Source organism: Homarus americanus, unplaced genomic scaffold (genome assembly GCF_018991925.1).
Source record: "Homarus americanus isolate GMGI-L3 unplaced genomic scaffold, GMGI_Hamer_2.0 scaffold24260, whole genome shotgun sequence".
In the NCBI taxonomy this organism is placed as follows: Eukaryota; Metazoa; Arthropoda; class Malacostraca; order Decapoda; family Nephropidae; genus Homarus; species Homarus americanus.
This window is the reverse complement of record NW_024721079.1, coordinates 11802479-11826450: the sequence shown is the minus strand read 5'-3', so window position 1 is coordinate 11826450 and position 23972 is coordinate 11802479. Positions and strand designations below refer to the sequence as shown.

Below are 23972 nucleotides of genomic sequence, written 5' to 3'. Positions count from 1 at the left end.
CTGTTGGTGGTCACTACTGTTGAATTGTTCACTACTGTTGGTTGTCACTACTGTTGGTGGTCACTACTGTTGGTGGTCACTACTGTTGAGTGGTTGTCACTACTGTTGGTGGTCACTACTGTTGGTGTGTCACTACTGTTGAGGGTCACTACTGTTGGTGGTCACTGTTGGTGGTCACTACTGTTGAGTGTGGTTGTCACTACTGTTGTGGTCACTACTGTTGAGTGGTTGTCACTACTGTTGGTGGTCACTGTTGGTGGTCTACTGTTGGTGGTCACTACTGTTGGTGGTCACTACTGTTGGTGGTCACTACTGTTGATGGTTGTCACTATTGTTGGTGGTCACTACTGTTGGTGGTGTCACTACTGTTGGTGGTCACTACTTTGTTGATCACTACTGTTGGTGGTTGTCACTACTGTTGGTGGTCACTACTGTTGGTGGTCACTACTGTTGGTGGTCACTACTGTTGGTGGTGTCACTACTGTTGGTGGTCACTACTGTTGAGTGGTTGTCACTATTGTTGGTGGTCACTACTGTTGGTGGTCACTACTGTTGAGTGGTGTCACTACTGTTGGTGGTCACCACTGCTGGTCACACTACTGTTGATGGTTGTCACTACTGTTGGTGGTCTACTGTTGGTGGTCACTACTGTTGGTGGTCACTACTGTTGAGTGGTTGTCTACTGTTGGTGGTCACTACTGTTGAGTAGTTGTTCACTATTGTTGGGGTCACCTGTTGGTGGTCACTACTGTTGGTGGTCACTACTGTTGGTGGTCACTACTGTTGAGTGGTTGTCACTATTGTTGGTGGTCACTACTGTTGGTGGTCACTACTGTTGTGGTCACTACTGTTGGTGTCACTACTGTTGGTGGCACTTTGTTGTGGTCACTATTGTTGGTGGTCACTACTGTTGAGTGGTTGTCACTATTGTTGGTGGTCACTACTGTTTGTGGTCACTACTGTTGCTGGTCACTACTGTTGGTGTCACTACTGTTGGTGGTCACTATTGTTGGTGGTCACTACTGTTGAGTGGTTGTCACTATTGTTGTGGTCACTACTGTTGGTGGTCACTACTGTTGGTGGTCACTACTGTTGGTGGTCACTACTGTTGAGTGGTTGTCACTATTGTTGGTGGTCACTACTGTTGGTCACTACTGTTTTGGTGGTCACTACTGTTGAGTGGTTGTCACTATTGTTGTCACTACTGGTTTGTGGTCACTATTGTTGGTGGTCACTACTGTTGTGGTGACTACTGCTGGTGGTGACTATTGTTGGTGGTCACTACTGTTGGTGGTCACTACTGTTGGTGGTCACTACTGTTGAGTGGTTGTCACTATTGTTGGTGGTCACTACTGTTGGTGGTCACTACTGTTGGTGGTCACTACTGTTGAGTGGTTGTCACTATTGTTGGTGGTCACTACTGTTGGTGGTCACTATTGTTGGTGGTGACTACTGCTGGTGGTGACTACTGTTGGTGGTTACTATTGTAGAGTGGTTGTCACTACTGTTGGTGGTCACTATTGTTGGTGGTCACTATTGTTGGTGGTGACTACTGTTGGTGGTTACTATTGTTGGTGGTTACTATTGTTGGTGGTTACTATTGTTGGTGGTTACTATTATTGGTGGTTACTATTGTTGGTGGTCACTAATGTTGGTGGTTACTATTGTTGGTGGTTACTATTGTTTGTGGTTACTATAGTAAAGTAAAAAACCATAAAGAAATACAAAAATTATATATAGATCAAAAGTGAGAAACAATATATGTACAGTATGTTGTGTTGTCAATAGTAAGTGACGCAATTGAGACCCTACAATTGTGTGTAAATGAGGCAGAAAGTCAGATCAGCAACCTGGGACTTGGTCACAATTTTTGTGATGCCATATGGCAGCAGGGTCTACCACTAGACAACACATTATGCTTCCAATATCTTCCCAGCCGGTAGTACCTCCCTGTTTGATAGCTACCTACTACCTGTTGATGATGGTCACTATTGTTGGTGGTTACTATTGTTGATGGTGGTCACTATTGTTGGTCGTCACTATTGTTGGTCGTCACTATTATTGGTGTCCCTGGTCGTGCCGTCGTAAAGTCTTAGGATAAATATTTCACTTTTCACTACTCTGTTCCTCTTAGCCCTACTTCCTGTCTCTCAATGCTTCCTTCTGTCTCTGTTTGTAGATCTGTTTTTCTGTCTCTTTTCTGTCTTATCGTCCGTCGTTTTTATCTAGCTTTTTTCCTTGGATATAAATATAAGAATAAGTATTAATCACCGGTAGTTATTTTTGGAGACTTGTCGATTTTGGTTTATTCATTTGTTCGTTTAGACTTTAGAGTGTAGCAATTTTTTAGTCTTCAGTAATCCTAAGAGAAAACGCAAATAAGTTGGGTTGTTGTGAGAGATTAATCGTCAAGACTGCGGTGAGTTACTTGCCGTGTTGAATGTTTCTGTTTACATACCGTTTAACCACCTTTGTGTACATTAGACTATAATATGTGAACCTTCTGTCATGTCCAGGTAACAGAGTTATCGTATGAAATTCTAATGGTAAAATCACCAGTGTTTTTTTACCTACACGACGCCAACACCACTTTAAGAAATTACGTCGAAATTTTACACTGGACTGTGGAAAGATGGAAACCAAGTCAGAGAAGCAGACGACCCAACCCCAGACACACTCGTCTTCATGAATCGTGAGATAAAGTTACTTGCATGAGAGTTTTAAAATAGTAAATACCTGTACAGCGACACATCTAGAAAGGGATATAATACCTAACCTAACCTAACCTAATACAATCCCTAATATGAGGAAGATGAGAGAACAACAGACAGAAGGGGGAAACGAAAGAATATTGGATAAAAGAGAGAGAGAGAGAAAGAGAGAGAGAGAGTGAGAAAGGCCTGCTTGGTGGAGACTGACAGGGCCACAGATACGGCACGCAATATGCAAAATCGATGACTCCTTAATGTAGGCGTCAGCCCGCAGTGCCCTCAGACGGCTGTTGGCCCCCACACCTTAGGGCTTCACCGCTGTCTTTATGGGGGCTTCGCTACTTTATTCTCGCTGCAGGTGTTTGGTATCTGGGCTTCAACTCTTCATTGAGGTGTTGGATCTTTCTTCATCAGGTTTCAGACCTTTATTTAAGCCACATAACTTTTTCTGGGGTTTTACAACTCTGTGTTTCGGTTCTCTCCTGAGGAGCATTTTTTGTTCATCATATTTTTTAAAGTTTTTGTCCCGGTTCTTTATTGACTTCTAGAACACTGTAAATATCTCAGCTTTTAGTTTATGGTTCCAGAACTCTATAAATGCCTCGGGTTCAAGGTTTCCGAACTCTATATTTTTTAATGTCTCATATTTTATCTGCTCTTTTTGTGGTTCTATAATTCTTAAGTTTCTCAGTAAGTGTTTCAGTTCTTTATTAAGCTATAGAGCTTTGTGGTTCAGATATTTATTGGAGTTCAAAACACCGTTAGTGTCTCCGTTGTTTAATAAAACTCTGTAACATAATCTCACCAAATTATCCGGGATTTATTGAATTTAATGAAGGTACTATCAGTCATTTCCTTATCGCTTTGTTTAGGTTTCAGTATTTTTCAAAAAGGTTCAAGAAAAGTATCAAGTACTTCACTGCGGCACCAAGACTCCGATAGTACTTAACACTTTCATTGGGGCTCTGGTAATTGAAAGATGACTTAAGTTAAGCTAGGTTACGAGACATCACTCTTTACATTATCCTATCTCTCTCTACAGCGACCCCCACACACACTTATCAACATAATAACCTTTAAATTCATCATATTTGTCTTAATATGGGACATACGATCTACTTCAACTCCACAAGAAAACACAAACTGATATGAACGACGGATCTTTTTTTTTTCCTTCTTGAAAAATTTTGATTCGCGGTAAAAGTAAATTGATAACATAAGCGACGGTTCGTATCATTACTGGAATTAAAACTCAATTTACATCAGGGAAAGAAAGAAATATGAATGTTTCTTTCTTTCTTGTGAATTGAAATTGTATTTTATATTAAGTAAATTGGTTGACATTATGTGTAATGGGTTGTATATTGAGCGAAAAATTACTATAATTTCCAAATTTAGATAAAACTTTACCAACATTTCTAAATTCAACGGAAAATTAACATAGTTTTATGGGGTAGAAACAAAAGAAATACTTTTTTCAGTAATTGTTGAAGTACTGAATGAACCACTTAACAAATGCCAAAACGTTGCGGTGTGTCTTGGCATTTACATGCACCCTGTGAAAGCACGTACAAGTACACAGGCACGCATGCAATGTTGACTTATTGTAAATAAGTCATGAACGTGAACACGCGCGCGAACAGGGGAGATACACACGCAAATATTCGACGCAAACTCAATTGCAAGTATCCCACAAACACACGTAAACACCTGTACTGGGTAACAGACAAGTAAGCATATTATATTACTTTACACCTACGCCACCACCTAAACTAGAGTCCCTAGGGAATCTAACCTAAACTAACACACACACACACACACACAAAGAACATGGAGTATTTTACAATTTAAAACATGCTGTCGTCCCTAAAGACTCGTTCTGTCGTCCATAAAGACTCGTTCTGTCGTCCCTAAAGACTCATTCTGTCGTCACTAAAGACTCGTTCTGTCGTCCATAAAGACTCGTTCTGTCGTCCCTAAAGACTCATTCTGTGGTCCCTAAAGACTCGTTCTGTCGTCCCGAAAGACTCGTTCTGTCGTCCCTAAAGACTCATTCTGTGGTCCCTAAAGACTCGTTCTGTCGTCCCGAAAGACTCGTTCTGTCGTCCCTAAAGACTCATTCTGTGGTCCCTAAAGACTCAATTTGTCGTCCCTAAAGACTCGTTCTGTCGTCCCTAAAGACTCGTTCTGTCGTCCCTAAAGACTAATACTGTCGCCCCTAAAGACTCATTTCTGTCGTCCCTAAAGACTCGTTCTGTCGTCCCTAAAGACTTCTGTCGTCCTAAAGACTCGTCCCTAAACACTCGTTCTGTCGTCCCCAAAGACTCGTTCTGCCGTCCCTAAAGACTCGTTCTGTTGTCCCTAAAGACTCATTATGTCGTCCCTAAAGACTCGTTCCGTCCCTAAAGACTCGTTCTGTCGTCCAAAGACTAATACTGTCGCCCCTAAAGACTCATTCTGTCGTCCCTAAAGACTCGTTCTGTCGTCCCTAAAGACTAATACTGTCGCCCCTAAAGACTCATTCTGTCGTCCCTAAAGACTCGTTCTGTCGTCCCTAAAGAAAAGACTCATTCTGTCGTCCCTAAAGACTCATTCTGTCGTCCCTAAAGACTCGTTCTGTCGTCCCTAAAGACTCGTTCTGTCGTCCCTAAAGACTCGTTCTGTCGTCCCAAATTCGTTCTGTCGTCCCTAAAAACTCATTCTGTCGTCCCTAAGATTCGTTCTGTCGTCCCTAAAGACTAATACTGTCGTCCCTAAAGACTCATTCTGTCGTCCCTAAAGACTCGTTCTGTCGTCCCTAAAGACTCATTCTGTCGCCCCTAAGGATTCGTTCTGTCGTCCGTAAAGACTCGTTCTGTCGTCCCTAAAAACACATTCTGTCGTCCCTAAAGACTCGTTCTTTCGTCCCTAAAGACTCGTTCTGTCGTTCCTAAAGACTCATTCTGTCATCCCTAAAGACTCGTTCTGTTGTCCCTAAAGACTCATTCTGTCGTCCCTAAAGACTCGTTCTTTCGTCCCTAAAGACTCGTTCTGTCGTCCCTAAAGACTCGTTCTGTCGTCACTAAAGACTCGTTCTGTCGTCCCCAAAGACTGATTGAATCGTCCCATTCCGAGTCATGTATTGATTACCGCTCACTACTGTGGTGTAATCGTCAGCATGCTCGCCACGCAAGCAAGTGGACCCGGGTACGATCCCGGGCAAGGTCAACCTATGGGCAAGTTTCTTAACGTCATTTGCATGTCTATCCATCAGCAATTGGGAACGTGGATGTTAATCGATTTGCGGATCTTGTTCCGGAGTAATGGTTAGCCAGTGCAGTTAGCGAGTTGTCCGGTCTTCTTGGATTTTTCCTTGACACTGGATCATGTAATTCAACTTAGGATGTGATTATTGTGTTGGCGACAGCTTCTACACCTTAAACAAATTCACCCCTAGGTGGCCCTTTGGCTGGCCATCCTCGATCTCGAGGGGCAACCATTATTATTATTATTATTATTATTATTCTGGTGTGGAACAAATGATTCAGGTGTTATACAGACACACGAAGAACCGAGCACTCTATAATAAAAATCTTAAACCAACTGTATGTTACCACTTAGCCGATGAAGCAGTTTCGTGAAGTGTGACACAATAATCGATCTCACGGCACTAAGAAATCTCTCTCTATGAATCACTGAACCTTAACAATGTATTCAAAATTTTACCCGCGTTTTAATAAGCTACAAAACTACATTTCAAATCAAGTTTCGTTTCTACAAATTAAGAAACTGGTTAAACACGGGGTGGCTCACACACGTCTTTTTCGGATAGGTGTTGGTCGGACGAGAACCAGAGGCTTCACACCAACAACTGAAACATTTATGCCTCTGCCTAAACTTTTCCAGCAGTATATCTTTTTCTACTGCATTAATCTACAATCTCTGGATCCTCTTTAGTGAAAATGGTAACAATATTGGTGAAGTATTCCTCCAGGTTCGGTGCTGCATAAAATCCACTTTAACGACATTGAACACACACACACACACACACACACACACACACACACACACACACACACTTGCTATCTTATCTTTGAATGTTATTTTTCATCATCATTATTATTACTATCACTATCAATCATTATCACTCACTAATTAAATTATTGTTTGTATACATCCACCTTATCACTAACCACCGGAGGACCAATAACCAATTACCGCTCAGTATGAACAACCAATGATATAATTACCAGAAAAGCGATAATTCAGGTCCAGTAATTATAGTATCGGCTATAATTTGAATCGACTCAGAAAATATAACTAGTTTCACACCACGTTAAGTGTGTTTGGTGAGTTGTTAGAGTGTGTTTGGTGAGTTGTTAGAGTGTGTTTGGTGAGGTGTTAGAGTGTGTTTGGTGAGTTGTTAGAGTGTGTTTGGTGAGTTGTTAGAGTGTGTTTGGTGAGGTGTTAGAGTGTGTTTGGTGAGTTGTTAGAGTGTGTTTGGTGAGTTGTTTGAGTGTGTTTGGTGAGTTGTTAGAGTGTGTTTGGTGAGTTGTTAGAGTGTGTTTGGTGAGTTGTTAGAGTGTGTTTGGTGAGTTGTTAGAGTGTGTTTGGTGGGGTGTTAGAGTGTGTTTGGTGAGTTGTTAGAGTGTGTTTGGTGAGGTTGTTAGAGTGTGTTTGGTGAGGTGTTAGAGTGTGTTTGTGAGGTGTTAGAGTGTGTTTGGTGAGGTGTTAGAGTGTGTTTGAGTGTGGGTGTTTGTGAGTGTTAGAGTGTGTTTGGTGAGTGTTAGAGTGTAGAGTGTGTTTGGTGAGTTGTTAGAGTGTGTTGTAGAGTGGTTGTTCGTGTTTGGTGGGTGTTAGGAGTGTGTTTGGTGAGGCAAGTTAGAGTGTTCTTGGTGAGGTGTTAGAGTGTGTTTGGTGAGGTGTTAGAGTGTGTTTGGTGGGGTGTTAGAGTGTGTTTGGTGAGTTGTTATTAGAGTGTGTTTGGTGAGGTGTTAGAGTGTGTTTGGTGGGGTGTTAGAGTGTGTTTGGTGAGTTGTTAGAGTGTGTTTGGTGAGTTGTTAGAGTGTGTTTGGTGAGTTGTTAGAGTGTGTTTGGTGAGTTGTTAGAGTGTGTTTGGTGAGGTGTTAGAGTGTGTTTGGTGGGGTGTTAGAGTGTGTTTGGTGAGGTGTTAGAGTGTGTTTGGTGAGTTGTTAGAGTGTTTGGTGAGTTGTTAGAGTGTGTTTGGTGAGGTATTAAAGGATCCGTCTATTTATATGTTGATGAAGATTAAGATAAATAAATAAATAAATTTAAAGGCAGACAACTAGTATCTCTCTCTCTCTCTCTCTCTCTCTCTCTCTCTCTCTCTCTCTCTATTAAAGCAGAAAGACAGAAAAGTATTCGTTCATATATGTATCCGTAAAGATAATAAAATAATGCACAGACAGACAGACAGACAGACAGGTAGACAGACAGGTAGATAGATAGATAGATAGACAGATAGATAGATAGATAGACAGATAGATAGATAGATAGATAGATAGATAGGTATGTTAACGTCTGAGTGTATTTTAGTCAACACATGATTTTGATAGTACCATAGTATGAGTGAGGCAGTGTGAGTGTGAGGAAGTGTGAGTGTGAGGAAGTGTGAGTGTGAGGAAGTGTGAGGAAGTGTGAGTAAGTGTGAGGAAGTGTGAGCGTGAGGAAGTGTGAGTGTGAGGAAGTGTGAGTGTGATAAAGTGTGAGTGTGAGGCAGTGTGAGTGTGAGGAAGTGTGAGGTGTGAGGAAGTGTGTGGAGGTGTGAGGTGAGGAAGTGTGAGGAAGTGTGAGGAAGTGTGAGTGTGTGAGGAAGTGTGAGGAAGTGTGAGGAAGTGTGAGGAAGTGTGAGTGTGAGGAAGTGTGAGGAAGTGTGAGTGTGAGGAAGTGTGAGTGTGAGGAAGTGTGAGTGTGAGGAAGTGTGAGTGAGGGTAGAGACTCCTACACCCTCGTTGTTGACAATGACATAGATATCTTCAAAAGGTCTCAGCGTTTATTTGTTTCCATCTTCCTACTTTCATTCCCTCTTTCCCTCCTCTCACTCCCTCTCATTCCCTCACCCTGCTTCTCTCTTCCTTCACCCCCTCTTCTTCCCTTCCCCAACCCTTTCTCTCTTCGTCTCCTCACGCCTCTCCTCCAGCCCTCTCTTACCTCTCCCCATCCTCATCTCTCTTCCCTTACCCCCTCTCTCTCCCTCCACCTCCTCACCACCTCTTACTCCATCTCCTCATCCCCCCTCTCTCTTCCCTAGACTCCTCCCCTCTTCCGTCATCTCCTCGCTCCCTCTCTCTCTCTCTCTCCCCTTATTCCCCCTATCTCTCTCCCCTCATTCCCCCTATCTCTCTCTCCCTTTCCCCTCACCCCCCTCTCTCTTCCCCCTCATCTCCTTTCTCTCTCCTCTCACCCTCTTTCTCTGTCTCGGGGTTCCATTGTTCGGTCCGTCTGTATGGAGTAACTTTCGAAATATTAAGTCCAGGTTGAGTAATCGTTATGAGCTCCGGATGTTGTGTTTCCAACCTTCACTGATTGTCTTCGTGTGGAAATTTTATTCTTAAGTATTTTGTTTTCGACACTAATTAGTTTATATCAGTAAAGTAACATTATTTTGTATTTAGTGTCAGTTTTTAAGCAGAATTTGTTTCCACCACTAGTGTTTACAAGTATGCTATGGCGTCTCGGGGTGTAAGCGATCAACACACACCGGACCGTCTCTACCTTCCAGCATATTCTGTCCCTCCTCCTCCTCCACCTCCACATCCTCCTCCGCTCTCGCAGCCTCACTCTGCAAATTAAATATCCTTTAGTGATTGAATATATTTTATTGTAATCTGAAGTTTGACCTTAAAACTCGCCCGACCGACCTTTTGTAGTGCCTTTAAAACAATTTCTTCTGCTGAGTTCCTGAAAATGCATTTGTGATTATAATAGTTGAACCCTGAGGCGCGACACCCACCCACCCACTGTAGTCCTCAGGTGTGGGTTGAGAAAAGTCCTTACGGTGAATAATCCTCGTAAAGAAAGACGTAAATATACACTTAACTGTTTGAGTTATAGTTAAGAACAAAAAATAGCATTTCAAAAGATAGACTAGACAGTACACTGAGGCTCTACACCAGTTAGGAGACAAGATTAAGTTATGATCATCGTATAGAAAAGATCCTATACCTTAACTCTGCCTCCCTAACTGGTACTAAGTGAGTAGTTAAGGTAGAGCCCCAGTATTGTAGACTAAGTGAGTAGTTAAGGTAGAGCCCCAGTATTGTAGAATTTATATGATATTTTTGTATGTTATTTTGGGTGGTTAATAATAAGTCAGAATTTTATATAGCGCATTCTTAGGTCTTACGAGGAGTTTCTCACCTTACGAACCTTTGTGAGTCTGGCACCTGAGCCCGTCCTTGTTATTATCGTCTGCAGGACAGTTCACGCAGTCGCGCACGTCATCTGTTTGTTTTTCTTTGTTTTACCTCATCGTACAGGAAGAACCGTGAGGGCCACAAGGTTCATCTCTCTCGGGGCACAAAGGTCGAGATTGTTTATGAAGATTACTGACTTATTTGTAGATACATTAAATTTAAAATTAATCTACATGGCACATCTAATAGATTTCTCACATCCAACAGTTGTATATATCTCGCCCAACGTGACTACACGCCTTCCTTGCTGATATGCAAATCACAGGTGGTCGTCTTATTGTACTTTCTGAACTCGATATCAGTAAACACACAACTGTTGAGCCAAATTAATTATTCACCAAACTCTTCAGTACTTGGATACTGATTAAAGATTATTATAGCAACAAAGGTAAAATGGGTATCTACATAATCTATATTGTAAACTTGTAGCAGGTAGAAGCAGAGTATAGAGGAGCCATTATTAACGCTACCTACTGAGGCCGGACACTGGTGAGGCCCTCGGGGGTGTACGTCTGGGAGGCTTCACTGTGTCTTTCTCGGTCATTTGGCTGCCTTAAGGTTGAGTACCAAACAACTATATATAAACTTAAAAAAAAAAATGCAACCGAACAGACAAACGTATTCACGATATGACTTTTACATGTGTTTGCCAGGAGGGGGATAATACAATAATAACAGGTAAATAAAGAAAAAAACAAACACACGATAAATCGATAAATCAGAAAACATGGATATATTTCGCCAAACAATAATAGGAAAGCATTGATAACATACAACTTAAGAATGTGGGAAAGGCAAACAGTCAACAAGTGAAGGTGGTGGTTTGTGTCACCTGAACACGGGAGACTGTGGTTTATTACACACACACACACACGTGATATTGACCATGGTGTGTATCTGTCAGTGCACTCTTGTTGGTTGACTCACTTCACTGTCTGGCGGTACACATACTACACCTGGTCCTCCTAGTGCTGGTCTGGTCGCCTAAACAAGATCGTTACACACATCTGTTCACTACACATACTGTATAACGGTGTTCACCACTAGACTTCGCTGCTCTCTACAAGTACCTGGTGATTATTAGAGGACTGTGATGGATTATCTCACTACTTAGACGATAATATAGTCACTGATGATGTATTATGGTAATTAATTTATGAAACTTTCGTCGAAAATTATTCCAGACAAAAGTGGGTCATCTGTAGAATCTCCAATCCCAGATTAACCACCCTAACAGTTTTTGAGGGGATGAGGTTAGGTTAGGTTAGGTTAGGTGGAGATTCCTCAGGTGATCCCAAAACTTCTCAACACTTTATCGTCTCTTCTACAATCAGAAAAACTCAAACCTGTAGTGAATTTTTCTTCTCGGGAATTTGGCACACTCCCAACTCAGTCATCGCAATTTTTTTTTTATTCCAATCGATGTGCTGGATAATTCTACCTCAAAATTCATGAACTGATAAATTGATTGTCGTGGGAAACATATTGTCAAAAATGTTATGCTAATGTCGATAGTGTACTGTGTGTTGTTGTTATATTGCTGTGTAAATATTGGACAAATAGACAGAAATAATACGAGAATTAAAAGAAATATATCAGGTATTTTTGCATTTATCTCTTTAATTCCGCGTTTAACTATATTTTTCTTTCCTTCGTTATTTCTCTCATTCTCTTCTTCATTTGGTTTTGTCTGTTTTTTGTTATCACGTTATTGTTTGCTAGTTTATATTAAGACGAAAGGAAGAGTGAATGTCATGTCGCAGGCTTAAGGATTTTGGAACCTCGGTGTGTATGTGAGTGAGTGAGACTGAAAACTGGAATATAAACAACAACAGTAAATGGATAGGTAACTTTCTCGTGCTAATAACCTATAATTCACACCAATCAGAAGCTCGATGTTTGTTTACCTTCGTGACGTCACAAGAGGGGCGTGTTCATTCACAGGTGTGTGGAACTAATTACCAGGGTCACGTTGTGTCGGTATCAATTGAGTCGAGGTATCAAAAGGTTTAATGTTATATCCGGAACGATTACATGTTGCGTTGATTGAATAATTTACTCATTTATAGAGGTTCTCTTGAGAACATTTTGCTTATGAACTTCAAGTGTTCTTAGTTTATGCTTATGCATAACTTTTAACTCTTAATTGATGAAATGTTCTTCACTCTGACTCTACCAATTGATACAGTTTTCACTCTGACACTCTTGGCAGATACATCCTTCACTCTGACACTCTTGGTTGATACATTCCTCACTCTCACACTCTTGAGTGAAACATTCGTCCTTCTATGAGTGACAAAACGAAGTTTGTGGCTCACGTAACACCTGGAAGGCGTCAGGACCGGCAGCCGTGTGTTTTGTGTGGGTGTGTAGCGAGCCTGGGGGTCACCCTCATAGTGGTGGATCAATGTAATGACCTTCCACGCCTTGCCTGCAACCCCCCCCCCCCCACTCTTCCTCTCTTGCCTTCCACCCTCCCACCAACTTCCACTCCCCTTCACCCTCACACTCTCTCTTACCTTCCACACCTACGCACCTTCTCCTTAGCTTACTTAACCCCACCCTCATTATTCACTCACTCCCTCTCATTTCACTCTGGCTCCCTCATTCACTCCCTCTCTTCAGGGTGTTCTCATGCTGTTACTCACACAAGTGCGATTTTAACTGTGTTTTGATTCCTGTATTCTGTTGAGGCCAAACTAACAAACTTCACCTTATTATTGTTGTTCCCCGCCCTGCCCGCCGCCACCATCCACGACTACTGTGTCTGTATAGTTGAGGGTGTGTCCTGGCTCTTATGTCTCTCTGACAGCGAAGGTTCTGTTGGTTGTTGTGGTGGTGCTCCCAGTCTGTCCATCTGGGATATTAATGGTGTTCGCACAATAACTAAGCTAATATTTGATGTACACACAGTTCATGAACTCTTTGGTCGGGGAGATTATCCATCCCACTGTTGGCTTTAGTTTGTACTGTGGTGGACATCTGTTCTCTAGCAGCATATTGGGGCGTAAAATCCATCTAAATCCTTCACAATGGAAGCTAGTGGAGCACCTTTCGGCAGTTTAGTGGGTTACGTGTGTGAAAAATACTGCCAGCTCCTCTACGTGCCGCAGCGAGGTTGGTCGTGGTGTTGCTGCCCACACAACCTCCACATTACCCTGGATCTTTCTCCAGTGGCTAGAAATTCCATCATTCAAAATGTCGGCTTTTACTGGGCCGTTGATTAGTGCTAAAAACAAATATATTTACCTAGTGAGTGTTACGCCGTCTCTGCCACTGTTTTTCTCCCGTTTGCAAAAAAATAATGAGGTTGATTTTGTTAGAAATCGTTTTATCAACACGGCTTTAAGTGAGTTATCCTTCCGTTACAAGATTAGCCAGATTGAATCCCTCGGATGGAAAGGACGTTGTTATTCTTCCTGGGATGAAGGATGAGACGGGGGAGTGAAGGAAATGTGAGAATAAAAGAGGAGGTGAGGGCCAAGGGGGGAGGGTGGAGAGCAGGAGGAGCAGGAGGGGAAGGAGAGAAAAATAAAAGCAAACAAAGTTTCGTCATCAGAGTGGAGGACTGAGATGCTGTTGGCGCTGGTCGATATGTGAGTGTGTGTGTGTGTGTGTGTGTGTGTGTGTGTAGGTAAGTGTACTGTGTGTGTGTGTGTGTGTAGGTAAGTGTACTGTGTGTGTGTGTGTGTGTGTGTGTGTGTGTGTGTGTGTGTGTGTGTGTGTGTGTGTGTGTGTGTTTTGCGCGACCGGCCCTCGGCCAGATCGAAAGAATACACCAGGACTGGTTCACATGAAAATTACCCAGAAATCAATGTACAATCAAAGACAAAATTCGTGTCGAGGTTTTGTCCGAAGATTAAATATAACTCGTGAAACATTATGAGAGCCCTCTACCACAAGGCAGAGCGCACCAAAAGTTTTAGCCCTTCGGCATATGTTTTCACCAAATTTCACGACACGACTTTTGTCTTTCATTGTACACGTCAATGGTAAGCGTGCTGCTTTAACTGACTGGTAGACCAACCCTCTGTCTCGGACCAAAGCTGATACCTTCCGCAAGAAGAAAGCGGCGACCCAGCGCGAACTTCGCAAACTAAAGAACGACTGGTTTAAAAATAAAGCATGCGAAATGCAAAAACTTACAGGTCAACATAAGATGTGTGAACTTTTCAATTCCACTAAAACATTTTATGGGCCAATCACTCTAGGCACAGCCCCCCTCCGCTCATCCGATGGTAACTCCATAATTAAAGACGAAGAAGGCATCCTTAAGTGCTGGAGAGGGCACTACAATTCCCTGCTAAACCGAAACACCGATATGGACGTCCTGACTACCCAGCAGTTCCCTCAGCATTCAGAGCTGACCCATCTCAGCTATCCTACATCCGTGGATAAGGTAGCTACTCCATCAAACAGATGAAAAATAACGAAACCTCAAGCCTGATGGAATCCCAACCGAGGTGTATAAAGCAGGAGGACCTCTGCTTACCAGCCGTCTCCACTCTCTCCTGCAGAATATATGGGAGAAGGAGGAAATCCCCCAAGCTCTTAAAGACGCCTCCATCTCAATATTTATAAGAACAGGGGAGACCGGTCAGACTGTGGCAACTACCATGGGATCTCGCTACTGTCCGCAGCTGGGAAAATTATCGCCCGAGTCCTTCTAAATAGACTTCTTCCCGAGGCGGAAAACTTCCTCCCAGAATCTCATTGTGGCCTTAGACCATCACGTGGCACCACTGACATGATCTTTGCTGGCCGCCAGATACAGGAAAAGTGTAGAAAACTGCTTCGTGGCCTGTACATGGCTTTCATCGACCTAACCAAGGCCTTCGACTCGGTCAACAGGGAAGCCCGTTTCGGCTGCCGACCAAAATTCGTCGCCCTTGTGAGGCAACTCCACGATGGCACGAACGGCAGTGTCCTGCACAATAGCACCCAGTCTGAGCTATTTTCCGTCCAAATGGGAGTAAAACAAGGGTGTATACTGGCACTAACTCTCCTTTCCATTTTCTTGGCTGCCTTCCTTACTCGTGCCAGTGCCAATTTAGCCGGCGGGGTGGACATCGAGTACCGGATGAAGGATCTTTTCAACATAAGACTACTCCAGGCAGGAACAAAGGTGTCGGTAGCTTCCATTACTTAAATTCGGTATGCAGATGACCTCACCCTTATCGCTCACACTGAACGCGACCTACAGATCCTGAACACCTACGCAGATGCGTATGCACATTTCGGCCTTGAGGTGAATATACGTAAGACTTAGATACTCTTTCAGCCTGCCCCTGGTTCAGACACAACTCCACCATCCATCCAGCCTTACGGTACTACCCTCTCTAATGCTACCCACTTTCAGTATCTTGACTCCCACCTGTCCATTACCGTGGACATCGATGAAGAGAATAAACATCGGCTCAGATGTGCATCTCATGCTTTTGGCAAACTCTGTACCCATGTCTTTAGCTGTAAGGAGCTGAAATTATCTACAAAGTTGCAATGTATATCGAGCAGCGAGACATGGATCACATACAGAAGACACCTCAAGGCACTTGAAAACTTTCACCAGCGTACTCTATGTTCCATCCTCCGAGTTCGCTGGGAAGACAAGAGAACAAATCCCAGTATTCTCGCTGACACCAATTGTAGAAGCATCGAGGCTACCATTATCCATGAACAACTACGTTGGACTGGCCATGTTACCTGCATGGGCGATAGTAGACTGCCAAAGCAGCTACTTTACAGTCACCTAACGAATAGTAAACGTAATGCTGGCGGGCAACTGAAAAGGTATAAGGATAGTCTTAGGACAAACCTTAAAAAGTGCCACATCGACTCCCTCACCTGGGAGATGATCACTCCACACCGTAACGCTTGAAGGACCACCACACGAGAAGGTGTTAATACTTTCGAGTGAGCCCGACTGCAAAACGAGGCAGACAAGCGCCATCGCCGGGAAGACGCTGCCGCCGCCCCTCCCGCACTAGATGTAGCCCTCCACATGTGCAACATCTGCGAACGACCCTGCCGGTCCCGTATCAGCCTCTCTAGTCACCTCAGAGCTTGCAAACGAAGGTGACATCCTTAATAACTCATATCATTTTACCATAGCTGGATGATTGTCATAGTCAATTCCGAGTGACAGAAAAATAGTAGTAGTAGTAGTAGTAGTAGATCAATGTGTGTGTGTGTGTGTGTGAGGGGTTTCCACTTTGTGATTGTGTATGCGTGTATGAATGATTGTCTCTGTGATATGCTATTGTATAATATAGATGTGTACATTTTAGTTTGCTTGTTTGTGCGTGCGTGCGTGCGTGCGGTGTTTATTTGGTACATCTCAGCTCGGTAGTGTGAGGTATATAGGCGTTTCGTAAACAAATAGATGGAGTTGATGACCATTAACCAGGTCGTCGGGGGGTCGTTACTGTGTTTATAGTTGATGGGGGAGAGACACCGTCTGCTCCCCGCCACTGTGACACAACTCCTCTACTGTGTGTTAAGAACCTCTGTATGAAGTTGGATTTAATCTGTATATTTGAATGTTAGTTATCATACGGACACCATTTGTTCTCGTGATGGACAAACAAACGGAGTGACGAATGTCTCTTAATCTTTTTTTTCTGGATCACCTGAATTTTGGCGTCCCAATTTATTTCAGCTGAACATCAACCACCCCAATGCTACCTTAAGGGGGGCTATAGGTGAGATTAGCGTCGGGGTGATGGAACTTGAGGTGGGATAAGCTGAGGTGTCTAACCTTCAAATATTTCCCTTTTATGTTGTGTTAGCGAATATAACCCCCCCCCCCTCATAAGGACAAGTTATGCCATAGTTTCCTAAGACATCCAACTCCTACCAACGTCTAAACTCGGGTCCCTCCAGAAGCTTGTCAAGGTTTTATAAAAAGTTGGAATGTTGAGAGAAAACTTTTTTTTTCTTGACTGGAAGTTGTTACGCCTGACGACATAATTACAGCCAGTGGCGAGGATACTTTTGGGCCAAGTACATGGAAGTGTCGAGCAGGCAGGTTAACACACACACAACACACACAAAACACACACACACAACACACACAAAACACACACACAAAACACACACGCAACACACACACACAAAACACACACGCAACACACACACACACATGGTCAGACCAGGTTTTGAACTAGTGCACCTGGGTTTAAGAGTTCATTCTCAAGTCCTATCCGCCGTGTACAGTATATAAGAGCTCCCACCTCTTCGTTACTGTCCACTAAGCCAGCTCCCGGACTGTCAGTATATGAAGCGCGTCACTCAAGGTTATTAACGATGTCACTCTGGGTCTTAGTTTGTATATTAAAGAAGCTGAACAACATTACTGAAAATGTTTACGTTTGCATGTTAATAATAATGTTATATCATCGTGCTTTAGAGGCTATCGTAATGTGAGTGTTAAGTCATTATACTCCAGATGTTATCGCACTGCTAGTGTTGTTATTAGGTCATCTTGTCATCGTAATACATAAGTTATCCTGTGAGTCATCTGTCGTCATATAAAAAAGGATAACTTCCCATACGTAGGATAATTCGATAACTTATCTTACTGAAGAAGAGTAATACCGGCTTGATTAACAGTAAGTTATGATAACAGTACAGTTAAGTTGTGCTCAAGAGGTCCACAACAGCGAGTTAAGTCATCGTACCGGGTAACTTACCATTATAAAGGGTTAAGATGTCTCAGTCAAAGAATTAATACCTAGGTAACGGTGTACGAATCAGGAACGACCCTGTGTGTTTGTACGTGTATATTCTTGCGTACGTGTGTATGGGGGGCGGGTTTGGGGGGGGGGGTGTCTGGGTGTTGGAGTGACTCCAGGAACTCGGTCACATCGTCTCGTGACAATAACAAACGTGAAAAATTTTTCTCGTTAATTAAGAGGTTCATGAGAGTCAAATTCCTGGTAACATGTAACAGAAGGCCCCCCTGTCATATTGCTTCATGGTTGTCATGTCTTGGTGACGTTATCGCTGTCATTTCACTTGTCACGTCATTCTCGCTTTAGTTTAATATCACTTCATTATCACCTCATTGTCATCTTAATATCATTTCACTGGAACTACAGTACTATTTCACCATCACCTCGCGTCTCTATCAACTTACCTCACTCCACCACACATCACCATTACCTCACTCCACCACACCTCACCATTACCTCCACTCCCACACTTCACTACCTCCACCACCACCTCACACCTCCCACCACCCTTCACCATTACCTCACTCCACCACACTCACCATACCTCCTCCACCACACTTCACCATTACCTCCTCCACCACACCTCACCATTACTCCTCCACCACACTTCACCATTACCTCACTCACCCACCTCACCATTACCTCACTCACCACACTTCACCATTACCTCCTCCACCACATCTCACCTTACCTCCTCCACCACACTTCACCATTACCTCACTCCACCTCACCATTACCTCCTCCACCTCACCATTACCTCCTCCCACCACATCTCACCTTACCTCACTCCACCATCACTTATACCTCACTCCACACATACCTACCTCCTCCACCCACATCTCACCATTACCTCACTCCCACCACACTTCACCATTACCTCCACTCCACCACCTTCACCATTACCTCCCCACTCCACCCCACCCTTCACCATTACCTCACCCACCACACTTCACTTCTCCACCACACTTCACCGTCCACCACATCTCACCATTACCTCACTCCACCACTTCACCATTACCTCACTCCACCACACTTCACCATTACCTCATCACCCTTCACCATTACCTCCACCCACCACACTTCACCATTCCTCATCACCCACCTCACATTACCTCACTCCACACTTCTCACTCCACCCACCTCACCATTATCATCACCACTCCACCATTATATTCCTTCCACCATTACCTCACTCCACACTTCACCATTACCTCCTCCACCACACTTCATCTACCTCATCCACACCTTCACCATTACCTCACTCACCCCACCTCACTCCACCCCTTCACCATTACCTCACTCACCACACTTCACCATTACCTCACTCCACCCACCTTCACCATTACCTCACTCCACCACACTTCACCATCCTCACTCCACCACACTTCATATACTCCTCCACACTTCCTTACCTCCTCCACCACACTTCACCATTACCTCACTCCACCACATCTCACCATTACCTCACTCACCACACACACCATTACCTCACTCCACACATTACCTCACTCCCACCACACTTCACCTTACCTCCTCCACCACACTTCACCTTACCTCACTCACCACACTTCTTACCTCACTCCACACCTTCACCATTCCTCACTCCCACCTTCACCATTCTCCACCACACTTCACCATTCACCACACTCTTCTCACTCCACACTTCACCATTACCTCATCCACCACACTTCACCATTACCTCAACCACCACACTTCACCATTACCTCATCCACCACACTTCACCATTACCTCCATCACCACACTTCATCATTACCTCAACCACCACACTTCACCATTACCTCAACCACCACACTTCACCATTACCTCCAACCACCACACTTCACCATTACCTCAACCACCACTTCACCATTACCTCAACCACCACACTTCACCATTACCTCAACCACCACCTTCACCATTACCTCAACACCACACTTCACCATTACCTCACCACCACTTCACCATTACCTCAACCACCACTTCACCATTACCTCAACCACCACACTTCACCATTACCTCATCACCACACTTCACCATTACCTCAACCACCACTTCACCATTACCTCAACCACCACACTTCACCTTACCTCATCCACCACACTTCACCATTACCTCATCACCACCTTCACCATTATCAACCACCACACTTCACCATTACCTCATCCACCACCTTCACCATTACCTCAACCACCACACTTCACCATTACCTCCAACCACCACACTTCACCATTACCTCATCCACCACCTTCACCATTACCTCCTCCCACCACACTTCACATTACCTCACTCCACCACACTTCACCATTACCTCACCCCACCACACTTCACCATTACCTCCAACCACCACACTTCACCATTACCTCATCCACCACTTCATCATTACCTCACTCCACCACCTTCATCATTACCTCATCCACCACACTTCATCATTACCTCACTCCACCACACTTCACCATTACCTCACCATCACGTCTCTAAAAGTGTGGTGACTCTCGTCTGATCACCCACAAACCGACCTAAATTCCCCCACCTCATCGTTCGTTCCCAGGCTAACAAAATCACCTGACACTGTATAGGCAGGGTGGGGGACTGCATGCATAGGGAGGGCTAGGAGGGGCGGCGAGAGTGGGGAGGTCCAGAGACAGATCAATAACTGCTGTGTGCCCATCTCCCCCATCTCCCCCATCTTCCCCATCCCCTCCTTACTCCACCTCCCTCTCTCCCTCCCTCCTCTCCTCGGCTGCCCTTCCCCTCACTCCCTTCGCTCGTACTCTAGAGTGAGAAGGCAGAAATGAGAACGGAGAGAAAGGAGATGGAGGGAAGAAGAGAGAGACAGAGGAGGTAAGAGTGGGGGAGGGAGACGGAAGGGACGTGGAAGAGACATACAAGAGAGAGAGAGATGGGGAGGAGACCAGAACAAAGTGGGGAAGAGATGATAAGGGAGGGAGTGAGTGAAGGAGGAAAGAAGAGTGAGGAGAGAGGAAAGATTGGGAGGGAGAAAGAAGTAAGAAAGGGTGAAAAAGATGATGATGATGGTATTATTATTATTATGTGACGAGAAGAAACACCAGAAAGAAGGACGTCAGTGAATGAATGGAGTGAATGATGATGAAGAGAGAGAGAGAAATGAGGAACAAGGAGAAAGAGAGAATTATATGAATAAAACAGTGAAATAAAGAAGAGAAAGGGAAACACGATAATAAAAGAAGAAGAGAACAAATGGACTCGAGAAGAAGATAGAAATATAAGAAACAACATGAGAATGAAAGAACCAAATGACGGGGAAACTGGCAGCAAAACAAAGATAACAGGATAATTAGAGAACAGGATGACTAGAGAACACGATAACAGGATAATTAGAGAACACGATAACAGGATAATTAGAGAACAGGATGACTAGAGAACACGATAACAGGATAATTAGAGAACACGATAACAGGATAATTAGAGAACAGGATGACTAGAGAACACGATAACAGGATAATTAGAGAACACGATAACGATAATTAGAGAACAGGATGACTAGAGAACACGATAACAGGATAATTAGAGAACACGATAACAGGATAATTAGAGAACAGGATGACTCGAGAACACGATAACAGGATAATTAGAGAACACGATAACAGGATAATTAGAGAACAGGGAAACATTATCATTAGAGAACAGGATGACTAGAGAACACGATAACGGGATAATTAGAGAACAGGATGGCGAGAAAACAAGATAACAGGATAATTATGTAATCAAATAAATAGAGAACAAGATAACATTATAATAAGAGAACAGGATGGCGAGAGAACATAACAGGATAATTATATAACCAAATAAATAGAGAACAAGATAACAGGATAATTAGAGAACAGGAAACATTATAATTAGAGAACAGGATGACTAGAGAACACGATAACAGGATAATTAGAGAACAGGATGGCGAGAAAACAAGATAACAGGATAATTATGTAATCAAATAAATAGAGAACAAGATAACAGGATAATTATATAACCAATTCAATAGAGAACAAAATAACAGTATAATTACAGAACAGGATGACGAGAGAACAAGATAACAGGATAATTAGAGAATAGGATGGCGAGAAAACAAGATAACAGGATAATTACAGAACAGGATGGCGAGAGAACACGATGAGAGAACAAAGAGATAATAGTCCAAGGTCGAGAAGGAGAAAAGGAGAATAACACGGGGTTGATGTTGATGATTCTGGGAGGAGGAATAATTGATGGGGAAGGATTATTGGATTATTGGACGAATGGGGGAGAGAGGGAGAGAGAAATGGGGAAAGAAAGACAAATAGACAGACCGACAGAGAAAGGAAAAGATAAAGAGAGAGAAGAAGATAAACAAAGAAAGAAATAATGAAAGAGAAATAGAAAGAGAATGTAAGAATGACAGGACACACATATAAACAAAGAGAATCTAAAGCCATTATAAGAAAATAAAATTAAAGACATGAAAAATAAAATGAGAAAGAAATAAAGGAACGTAAAACAAATGTCAAAATTAAGACTTGAGGGACGATAGAGAGGGAGAATGACGATAAACGAAGGAGAGAAGAGCAGAGGCAAAAGCAACTACGCAGAAAAGTAGTGTGTGTTATTGTGTATTGTTGTTGTTGTGTGTGTGTGTGTGTGTGAGGGAGACTTGAACGAGCAGCCAAACTGGTTCCCCGACTAATCGATACAACAGAGGCAATATAATGTACCTCACCCACCACCATCACCTACCACATCCTCTACCACCATCTACCACCAATACATCCTCCTACTACCTACCACCATTACCTCCATCTACCAGCACCGCCACCACACCTCCACCTACTACACGTCACTCTACCACCACCACCACCTACCACCATCACCATCTACCACCACCTACCTCCACCTACTACTACGTCCTCCTACCACCACCACTACCTACCACTACCACCACCACACCACCACCTACCACAACCACCACCACCACCACCTACCACCACCACCACCTACCATCACCTTCCACCATCTACCACCACCTACCACCACCACCCACCACCACCACCACCACCACCCACCCCCTACCACCACCACCTACCACCACCACCACCACCACCACCACCACCACCACCACCACCACTGCCACCACCTACCACCACCTGCCACCACCACCACCACCACTGCCTGCCACCATCCTGCCACCAACACCACCACCACTGCCTGCACCTGCCACCACCACCACCACCACCTCACCACCTACCACCACCACCACCACCACCTACCACCTCCTGTACGATCACCTACTACCATCACACCATCTGCCACCTACCACCACCACCACCACCTCCTCTGCCACCACCTCACCACCACCTCTTCTTTCTCTCTACCACCTCCACCACCTGCCACCACCACCACCACCACCACCACCACCTTACCACCACCACCATACCACCTGCCACCACCACCACCACCATAACCTGCCTACCAACCATGCCACCACCACCACCACCTCCACCACCACCACCACCTCCCCACCACCACCACCACCGCCACCACCTGCCTCGCCCCTCCTGCCACCACCACCACCACCACTACCACCATCACCTTCCACCATCTACACACCTGTACCACCACCTCACCACCTACCACCACCACCTGCCACCACTACCACCACCACCACCGCCACCACCACCACCACTGCCTGCCACCAACACCACCACCACCACCACCTACCACCACCACCACCACCTACCCACCTACCACCACCCACCACCATGCCACTGCCACTTACCCACCACCACCACCTGCCCACCACCACTGCCTACCACCACCACCACCACCACTGCCACCACCTACTACCAACACCACCAACTCCTGCCTGCCACCACCACCTACCTGCCACCACCACCACCACTGCCTGCCTCTACCATCCACCACCACCACCACCACCACCACCACCACCACCTACCACACACTACCAACACCTGCCTGCCATCCTACCACCACCACCACTGCACCTACCTACCTACCACACCTACCACCACCCCACCACCACCACCACTTGCCACCTGCCACCACCACCTACCACCACCACCACCCACCACCACCACCACCACCAC

General features: G+C 44.3%; 1 protein-coding gene across 5 annotated transcripts in view; it reads left to right on the top strand.

The window, feature by feature from the left end:
* Positions 1–23972, top strand: part of LOC121861557 (protein stoned-A-like) — an 88340-nt gene that overhangs the window by 7612 nt on the left and 56756 nt on the right. The window contains exon 1 of one of the 5 annotated variants that reach the window (XM_042359428.1): positions 2668–2692. The exons of 3 other annotated variants lie outside the window; for them this stretch is intronic. In XM_042359428.1, coding sequence (XP_042215362.1) covers positions 2686–2692 — 7 coding nt within the window. In that variant the 5' untranslated portion in view covers positions 2668–2685. Of the gene's footprint in view, positions 1–2667; positions 2693–11092; positions 11200–23972 lie in introns of those variants that run through there. One more of the 5 variants, XM_042359433.1, reaches the window with a different exon arrangement.